Source organism: Bemisia tabaci, chromosome 8 (assembly GCF_918797505.1).
Source record: "Bemisia tabaci chromosome 8, PGI_BMITA_v3".
Lineage (NCBI taxonomy): Eukaryota > Metazoa > Arthropoda > Insecta > Hemiptera > Aleyrodidae > Bemisia > Bemisia tabaci.
In genome coordinates, this window is record NC_092800.1 from 19,639,634 (window position 1) to 19,649,896 (window position 10,263).

The window sequence follows — 10,263 nt, forward strand, 5'->3', positions numbered from 1 at the left end:
ACTAAACAAAATTAATACAGAAGTGAATTTTTGGGGGTAATTGTCTGTGGACCAACAACAGCAATTTATTCCGGAAATATTTGTTTTGATTCTCAATGAAATTCGATTTCCGGAATCTTACTAAAGCGATAAGGAAGGCATAAGGAAAAGGCCCAAGTTCTCTCCACCCTTGATTTGCACTTTCCTTTTCAGTTGTTGCTTTTTTTCGTGTTACGTGTTGTACCAAATAATTATTCGTGTGAAAGATCATGGGAATTCTCGTAAGTTTGGTCCTATTTTTTCAAATTCAATCATCTCCACTGTCATAGTTTTCTAGGGGACTTTCACTGTGGAGGAGTTTGATAGGTTATTTTCACCCACCTGCTTTCTTGAATAATCCTCATTTGTTCAAGTTACTCAAGTCCAATTTCACATTCAGGATAAAAGACACCAAGCATGCATATTTGTAAGTCGATCAGTTTCCATCTCTGGGTACTGATAGTGAATTTGAGTGCCGTGCAAACATCGGCAGAATCTGTAACAACAAACTAATAAAACGCCACTGCGTGTACGAATGAATGTCTCTGGTTGTTTCCTTTCTAAATTTACCTTTTATAGATCATTGATAGAGTGTTCCCTGCTGAAAAAAGTACAGACAATTTCATTCGCTCATTCTACTGATTGAGGCGGGGCCTGAGGATTGGTGCCCCATCGTCAGGAATGGATACAATTTGCTCTTATTTCATCCGCAAAATGCAAGTATTATCAGCACCAATTGCAAATCATATTTCGCATATTGCAAGTACCTTAGCTATCTTCTCTGCTGTGGATGATGCATTTTCCAAACCAATGACTTCTTCGTTAGCGTACCTGGTACGTTAGGAACCAACTTTAAGTGGGTGCTGTCTCTTTCCTCATGGGAGAGCCTCAGCCTTATCAACTCCTATTTTTAGGTAGAGTAAATCACATTTGTCTGATCAACCCCTTTTTTTGGCGCTGGAATTTTGAAATTGATGGTACTTGCAGGGAAGACAACAACTTGATCGTTGTGATGTAATTTTCCATGATCCTAAAGAAAAGCAACCAATTTCAATGGCTAAAATTTCGAAAAAAATAGAGATCAACACTTTTACGATTAGTCAGAATCAGGAGCTTTGGTCACTTATTTTAATTATTCAATAATCAATACACAGTGTATTGCGTGGTGTGTGCATGAGGAGTTTAATTTTCTTAATACAATCTTTTCCTTTTTGCAGGACACGTTAACTCAACATCCACTGGATCTGTCTGTCTTTTTGGAGCCTCGTGGATTCATGAGATTCCTTCAGTTGGTATGTACTCAATAGAATAGAAACTAATTCATGGTTGATATGGAGTCGAATAGAATAGAGTTGTGATATTGATGTATAAATATATTTCCATAAGTAATACAATTTTTTATTCCATTCTACTTTATGTCTACAAATATCATATCTATAGGTTCCTCTGCTCTCTAAATTTTGAATTAGGCTTGTCAAAATGGGCAGTGATGTCTTTTTTTGTCAGTTGTTCCAATTGACAATAATATGATCTACGGAGAGGCTATTTTTGAATTATATATAACACTTTTCCTCCCTCCCCTCCACAAGGGCGGATCCAGCAATTTGGCAACAATGGATTCCTTCCATTTAAACCCATGCTAAATAATCGATTCTTGTCGGGGCACCTGACCCCTCCAAGAATCGATACATTTCCACAGGTTTAAATGGAGAAAAACAGTGTTGCCACTTTGCTGGATCCGCCTGTGCCCCTCCATCCTTGAATGTTACATTGTAGCCAGGTTATATCAAGAGATTACTGTGTCAAAGACCCTCCTATCTTCCACTCTGATTTGCTGAAGTAATTAACGGTATCTTAGTCGTGCATACTGATATGGATCATGGACCCCCACCTTGAGAAATTTTGGATTATGGACTCCCCCTCCTTAAAATTCCCCGGTCATCTGACTTGAACTCTCTAATCTCGTTAGTCTGCTTTTCTCTGTCCGGTTTGTTATGCTCCAAACCAGGTTGAAAATTTTGCAAGCCTCTGGCTGTACTTATTCCTTTATTATCTGTACCGTAAGACTTTCTGTTAACCTCTTGCTTTGTCTTGCTCCCGCTTTAGTGTAAATAAATTTATTCTTTTTTTCACTCCACCAACTTTGCCCATCGGAACCCTAAATGTTTTCATAATCACGTCAGATGGTGTCGGTTAAGAGCTATCATATCATATCGTGCCAGAGATTATTTGGATTGCATTTTGCAAAAAGGAACCAGGAGTATTGCAATGTTGCTAAGATTGTGCAACCTTTTTTGTTTTAGACAAAAAACCTGACCATCCATAAACAGTTTCTATTTTACTGGCTAAAAACTGTAAATTTAAGACAAAAATTACCATGTGAATTTCATACTTTTTCAGGATTTCAATAGTTTTACTGCAGAGTATGAAGTCGCACAATCTTAGCAACATTGCAATGCTTCTGGTTCCTTTATGCGAAATGCAATCCATTTGGATAATATCGTTTATGATTGCTATCTTTTAGATTGAAAAAAATGATTTCAATTACATTATTTATTGTTTATCACTTATGAATTTAAAGCTTTTTACAACTGGGCAAAAGCCCTGTTGTATATTAGTTAGCATAAGTCAAAATAGCCTAAGTCATTAAAATTGAATATGCCTCCGGATAAGGTTTGAATTAAAGTACTATGCAACATAGCTTGCTTTCCAATTTACATGAGAAAAACGAATCTGAGAGGAAATAGATTCCTGATTGGATTCACCAACCAACCATTTTCTGATGAATCAAGAGGTAAATGCTTCCTCTGGTCTTTTTTATTCTTATGGTTTTTTTTTTTTTTTTTTTGTCATGCTTTATTAGGTAGTTATCTCATTTTAGTTTACTGTTATGATGCTTCATCATTTGTTAGTCTGAGTGAGGAACAGAGCATATCTGAATGCTATCAGTTAACTATTTTATCTACTCTTTTTATATTTCCTATGTTGTAATATGCATTAGGTCCATTTGTTTATATGGCACTCATGTTGGAATTCAGCAATGAATACTTCTTCGGACTAATGCTCTCATTTCTTTTATCCGCTTTGAAGTGGGTCAAAGGGCCAACAGAATTTGAATATGTCAGCCGAACTTACTATAGCAAAGTTATTATAAAAAAAATTTCATCAAGCGTGATAAGATAAAAATGACAGGGAGGGTCAAGAATTTTGGAATTTTTGGAGTCGGGGAATTGGAAAATGAAGGAGGTATAGAAACCTTGAACTTCAGATTTGTGCTCAAGATATTATTGATTTATGAAGAAAATTCAATTAAATCATAATTTTTTTATCCTGTTAAGAGGGAAAATGCTAAAAGAAATTTTGAAACACTGAACTGAGAAGTACACTTTCTGCACCTGAGTCCTCACTTTGGATGGATCTTACAGTCTCATTTTACAATTTTTATGTGCGGGTCAGGAGACCGTACGATTGTAAAAGCCGAACAATTTTTTAAGGGGGGGGGGGGGGGGCACTTGGCAGTAACTATTTTTTTCCTCTTTTTTTCTTTGGCATGAAAATGTGCCAAGGATCTTTTAGATCACAGCCTCCATTGAAATATTTTAATTTTGGGCTCATTTCTCGATACTAAAATTCTTAATATTTTCTATGTGCATTCCATGTCTTCCTCAAGTGGAAGTACAAGCCAAATGTAGGAACTCAAAAATTTAAAATTGTCGACCTTCCATAAGTTATACTCTTGCTGTCTTTACCGCTCAGACTAATAAGTTTTTAATGTTATTAAATATTCGTATTATTGTAATTTCCTATTATTATTATTTTTATTTTGGAATAAATCTCTGTTTTCGTAGAGTTTTTCAGTTTTCGCATATGCTGCTATTAGAGGTTATGAAGGTTTTGTTGATATCAATTATTGTAAGGACATGAGCGCGCATTTAGTTTTTGACTATCCGTTTGCGTAAGTTGTAGTTATAATTTCTGATTGCTTATTTTCATGTAACAGTCGCACCGATTTGCTAATCCTCATGCTTCTGGCTGGCGAAAATTTTAGATGCATGCATTTATGTCTACTGTTAATAGCTGTGATTCTGAGAAGGAAATCCCTTTAACCTCACTCCTACCTGACTGTCTTTTTTCAAGTTTCTTATAGTTTATATCGTCGTCCAAGAGCCGTTCATAAAAATTGTAAAGCTCCAAGGGATAAGGGGTGTTTGAGCCTCCATTTTGGGTGCGTCGCAGGGCTGCCTTACTGAATGCTCAAATGGACATGCAGCACCTATTTTTCGAAATCTAAAATGAAAGATCAACATGAGGTGGCAGTTTTTTTCGTTTAAAATTAATCTCAAAACGCTAATTTGAAAGGAGGGGGGAGGGCGAACAAAGCGCCACTTATTTTTTTTAGGGGGTGCAGACTTCAGCAATTAAGGAAAGGGGGAAGGGATGGTCAAAGAATCTAATTTTTAGCACATATTTTATGAATGGCCTTAGCTGTTTTGCATTTATCATTTCCTGTCAGCCATCTTCAAAGTCACAGCACACATGCTTTTTTCTCCAAATTATCCTTGTATAATCAGTTAAGTCTCCCTCCCTCCACGTCCTTCCTTTTCTCGGGAAAGCAGGATTTTCTTTGCCATCTCTTACTCATGGAAGTTCCTTAACAACTATGTTTATTTATCAGTTGATTTTTTTATCACGCTTAAAAAAAAGTTCACTCTCAGCTGTTAATGAGCATGCTTAATGGGATGACCTATAACTGGACAGCCTCAGTTTTTACAACCTGCAACAAATCCGCGCTCATTCCTGTTGCTGAACAGATTTTGAAACTAACCCCTTAGATTCTTAATTTATAATACCCCTCCTATGAAAAATATCAATAGAAGAAAATGACAGGATAAAAGAAAGAACAGCATATGATTAATACTAATAATACCAGCTTTTCTGCCCGCTTCTGGCTCCAATTGAGCAGTTCAAAGATTTTCCTGGCCTGTAATAGCTCCTCTTGATATGAAAGTTGCTTTGTTAGACATATTCATGACAGAGCAATGCTTTTTTTAAAATGGCTGTAGCAGTAACATTTCCTTTGCATAAATGCGCCTGATTGCAGCTTAGTCCAGTTTCACTTGTGAAATTTAAATATGCTAATACTAGTAAAATACGAAACAAACTAAGGATGGCATTTGAGAAAATAAGGCAGTAGAAAGACCTCGCAAATTTTCAGCAATTGAGTTGCTGATACCATAGATGCCAAAAGGCTCCCAAGTAGAAGACCTCTCAGTGACTTTGGCGTCCATTTTTTTTTACTTTTGCATCGATCCACCATCCTTTTTGTCATTGTATTAAGCTGAAACAAGAAAATGAGCCGTCTTTTCTTTTATAAATTTTTATTGTTTTGTCCCTTTGTTTTGCCACCTAAAAACATAAAAGTCTTGTGGATCGACTAACTGACTGATTTCTGTTTTTTTGTTCAGGCTCTCGGATGTGAAATACAAGCTTGAGAAACCGTGTGTCTCCAGCAAGGATACAACATTTATCGATCTTGCCGGCGATTTTTCACTCGAAAGCGAGTTGTTCGTTGTGTCTTGTTGGATGTCATTCCTGTACTGCATAATCATTATTTACATTTACGTCAAGTTGACTCCTCATTATGAAAGTAATGTGAAGTGGCCTATCTACGTAAGTAGTCCATGCTCTGTTAAAATTTCAACATAAATATTTCTTTCCAATCACCACTGTCTAGAAAGTCTCTGTTTATCCATCATTCTAATGCAACCTTGGATGAAGATATTTTCAATGAATGAATTTTAAAAGGATGATTTTAACTGCAGTTTCAAACGTTAATCAGATTCCTCTTCTGTGGATGAAGTATTAGTGATGACCTTAAGTGTGCATAACTATTGTCTGAGTGAGACACTTTTAAAGCAATTGCATGGTATCTACAAATCTAGAATTTATGGAAAGTCCGAAAATAGTACTGATTTTTTAAGGACCGTTCGGAAGTACTGAAAAGGTGTGGAAATTCCGTCAGAAGGTCTCAAGTTTTTCATTTTTGTCGCAATTTCAGAGAGAAATTCAAATTTTTGAAATTTTTCGAATTTTGTCAAATGGAGGTACTGAAAAAGTACTGTAAAAGTACTGATTTTTGGCCAGCCTGTTTTAGTAGACACCTTGAATTGGCTCTGCTGGAAGTGAATGTGTGTCTCAAAAATACATTAATGGTGAAACTACCAAATCTTACATCTTAATTGCGGTAGCTGAAAATTTCAGCTAATTTTTTTTCCAGTGAATACTGCTCAAAATTCGTAAGCAAAACTTTCTAAAAATATTCCTGAAGGAACAAAGAAAAATCAAACATAATTTGGTGTAAAATAATTATGAAGTCCTCTTTAAAGAAGTAAATTGTTTCAGAAGATTTGAAATGTTGTAAATAGAGAAATGTAGCCGGTTTAGTAAATTTACCATCAATTTGCAACTGTCTTTAGGAAAATGAACATTTCCGGCAAAAAATTCAAAATCTAAATATCGATATCACTGAAAACATACAGGATTTAGATGAGATTTTGGCATAGAACCTCCAAACCAGAATTATAATGATTTGAAGTTTGCTGTGTAAAATATGAAATTCAGAAAAAGCTGTCAAAAGTTTTGATCTTTCCCATTCTCGGCTGCAGAATGCACTAAGTTTTGGCCTATTCTTTGAGAAACTTGCAAGAATTTCCCTTTGTCTCTAATATATTAATAAAAAAGGTCAGAGTACCTAGAAATAAAATTCCAAGAAAGACAGCAGGTTTGCTCTCAGATTGATGGTGTCATATTATTTTCCAATGAAACCACCTGTTTTATCTTAAAACCCCATTTATTGTTGGTACATTTGAGGGGCACCGGATGCGAAAAGGGCACTTCTCGGTTGTAGTGTTACAGTCTCCTCTAATATTTCATTCATTGTAAGGAAAGTGATTGCATCCATTTCATTAAAAATTTTACTGAATATTCCCTATGATCGTACAAGTCTCTGTGGAAAGAATTCTGGATAAATCACCCATTAAATTCTCCTCAAAGGGATTAATTAGCAACGGAGATTCTGAAACACTGCAATCGAGAAGTGCCCTTTTCGCATCCAGTGCCTCATTTGTGTGAGGTGAGTCCTCCACTGAATTTCCTTTTTTCATTTTTGAGTGCAGAAGTAACACTGGAAACATGTCTCACATTTAAAGTAAGTTTGACGCTTTTTGACACAATGCCTGGACTCTGTATAAACCTATCAGTTTTCTTCATTTACTTTTAATGTTGCAGGACTTCCTGGCATCATTGATTGTAAGTGGTCTCTGGATTTTCCATTTTGTCATTTGGGCAAGAGCCGTCTCTGGAATAAAAGAAGCAACAGATCCGGATCGTGTGGTGGAAGAATGTAAAATTGAACTTCATTGTTTGAGAGCAACAACAAGCCCCTATTTCGGATTGAATCTCTCGATTGTAAGTAATTCAATTCTTTTGAGGTACATTGGAAGGAGAAGAATTCAACAGATCTATGGCTAAATTGAAAAATTTGTATCTCTGATCACCATGTTTTCACTCTCCGCTTGCGGTTTATTTTCTTGAAGGAAAACTAAACAACAGTTTATACTGAAATTTTCTTCACTCACTCTAAAAATCATTCAAAACTGCAAGGAAACATTTGGAATAGTTTTTCTTGAAGGAAAAAAAAGAAATATAATTGGGATTTTTTAAAGCTGCAATTGAAATGTATACTTTTTGCATTTAACCATCAAAATATAAACATAAATTTGTTGCTTCACCAACTCAAAAGGGGTTGGTGCAAAATTGCTCTGGATCTTTTTGCTTTTTAGTGTAATAAAAAAGTATATAGAGGGGTACTCTAGTCCAAAAAAAGTTTTTAGGGGTTCTTGAGGGTTGCTGAGTTCAGAAATTACAGGTACTTCCAAAAAATTCACTTTCCTAAAATTACAGCTCCGTACACGCCCACTGAGCGGCCGCTCAGCGCTCGGTGGGCCTCTAAAGTAGCGCTACGGAGCTGTACTTTTAAGAAAGAGAATTTTTTGGAAGTACCTGTAATTTCTGAACTCAGAGACTCTCAGGAACCCTGTAAACTTATTATCCGGCTTTTTGGCGCGCGAAAATAGGTTGAAGCGCGTTGAGCAAAAACTTCAATTGCTCATAACTCCGGAACTGTTTGGTTCCTCAGCTTAATGGACCACTCGTTGGATGTGGAAAAAGACAAACGATTTAAAAAACTGGTCTTGGTTCAAATCAAAAATTGAGATCTTTGTGTATTCTTTGTTTAAAAGAAATTCTCTGGACTCAAAAACTGAAGAAAAGCACATATGTTAACTCAAAAATGTGATTTTGGGATTTTGACCTCAAGAATCTTAAAGTATGCAACTTTAGGCGATTTTTCGTCCAAACCGGTCCTTGATATCTTTCTTCGTTCGAGAGATATTGAGGTTCACAGGTTTCGACCTCCACCCCTCCCTAGCGCCCCCCAAAATTCTTTGGGGGTCTGAAAATTTAGGGAAAGAAGCGCTTAAGTATGAGTAATCAATAGACAAAGTTTGAAGAAATTCCAGAGGGAGGGCGATATAAGCCGTTTTTGCATCAAGCTCTTTGGGACCATTTTTTTTTCTCTTGAGGTGATTCGTCAAGCTCAAGTGACGTGGTCGAACTGGCATGCGATATATCGCATCGATTAGGTCAAAAATCTCGGCAAATTTTGAATTTTTAGCAAGAAAAAGGAAGATAGCCCCTGCGCATGAGCCTAAAGAATCATTATAAACTCAAAAGTCGGCAAAAATTTAGAGAAATGAAAGCAGAATAGTATTTGGAAAAAAAGCTCGCATTCGATTCAGCTATCGATTTCTGTATCGAATGCAAGGTTTTGTTCCAAACACTAGTCTGCTTTCATTTCTCTGAATTTTACCAGTTTTTGGGTTTAAAATGATTCTTTAGGCTCATGCGTAGAGGCTATCATCCTTTTTTTTGCTAAAAATTCAAAATCTGCCGAGATTTTTGACCTAATCAATGCAACATATCGCATGCTAGTTCGACCACGTCACTTGAGCTTAAAATCACCTTAAGTTTGTGGAATCACTGTAAAATACCGCACTTATTTTCAGGTTTTACTGAAAAGGATATGCCGTCCTCCATAATGTGCTGATTAAAAAAATCTTCACAGAATTCTAGAGAAATTTTTTACAAACTTTTACTTTAAATTGTTTACTTTTTACTTTGATTATTTATCCCTTACTTTTTTCGAAACTTAAATTAATTGGGTTCCACTGCTTGATTATCCTAGCAGAAGACGTTTAAATTCTTCAGCTTTCAACTTGCATTAATTTTCGTTTGTTTCAACGAATGACTAAAATATTTGTTTGTATACTTGCAGGCATTAGGTCTGATCAACGTGATTCTCTGGACATCCAATCAGTGGTTTCTCTTCAAAGAAACACCTTGGTTTGGGCAAGGCACTGCTGTTAGCATGAGAGGCGGTCCTGCCCTTCACATCTAATCCATAATTTAACAACTTATCATTCCAAATCATGTATCTATTGTGCTTTTATTTTCTAATTTTTTAACCATTTTTAATGCACTATTCATACTGGCCAGGCCATGTATGTTTACTAAGTCTCCAGTTTTCTTGCTTGATTTTATACCACTCTGGTGCAAGTATTTTGCAGCATTGAGGCAAACTTTAATTAATTGATCTCATGTTGTTTGCGTCGCACCCCGAAAAGCATAGGCCTAATTTTTTACCATTAAAATTAGGTACTTCACTAGTTTTAAGTCAATCACGAATCGCACATCTACGTTTGTGATGTAATTAAAATTAACAAGATGTAGTTGGTGAATGTTTCTTTATAGCTTTACAATTCGATTTTTGAATTTTTCATGGATTATTAAGCTACACATCTTTCTTTAATTATCCATCCGTCTCCTGCAATACTACAAGAAGAGAGAATCTGTACTTCAGGATTTTACAGAACTCACAGCAAAATTCACTTTCGAGTGTAGATTTTGTACTTTCAATCATAGAAATTCTATAAGTTTCTATGGAAATGAGTTGCACACTTGCTGGTCAACATTTGGTAGCAGCAAAAATTTTGATTTCAAGTAATTCGTTTTACTCTCCCATACATTTTACCAAAGAAAATAACCTTGCCTTTTATTGTAATAGTGTCTGTGACTAAACATTCCGTCCCTTCATTTATAATCCAACAAGATTTTCAATGATATTGT

The 10,263-nt window shown here is 35.8% G+C and overlaps 1 protein-coding gene across 1 annotated transcript; it reads left to right on the plus strand.

Moving 5' to 3' along the window:
- Window positions 1–105: 105 nt before the first annotated feature.
- Window positions 106–9,954, plus strand: LOC109044570 (synaptophysin-like protein 2). Its single transcript, XM_019062375.2, has 6 exons — window positions 106–260; window positions 1,236–1,310; window positions 3,867–3,973; window positions 5,484–5,688; window positions 7,306–7,485; window positions 9,413–9,954. Exons 1-6 carry the CDS (start codon window positions 249–251, stop codon window positions 9,533–9,535), a joined length of 702 nt encoding a protein of 233 aa, XP_018917920.1. The 5' UTR covers window positions 106–248; the 3' UTR covers window positions 9,536–9,954.
- Window positions 9,955–10,263: the final 309 nt, after the last annotated feature.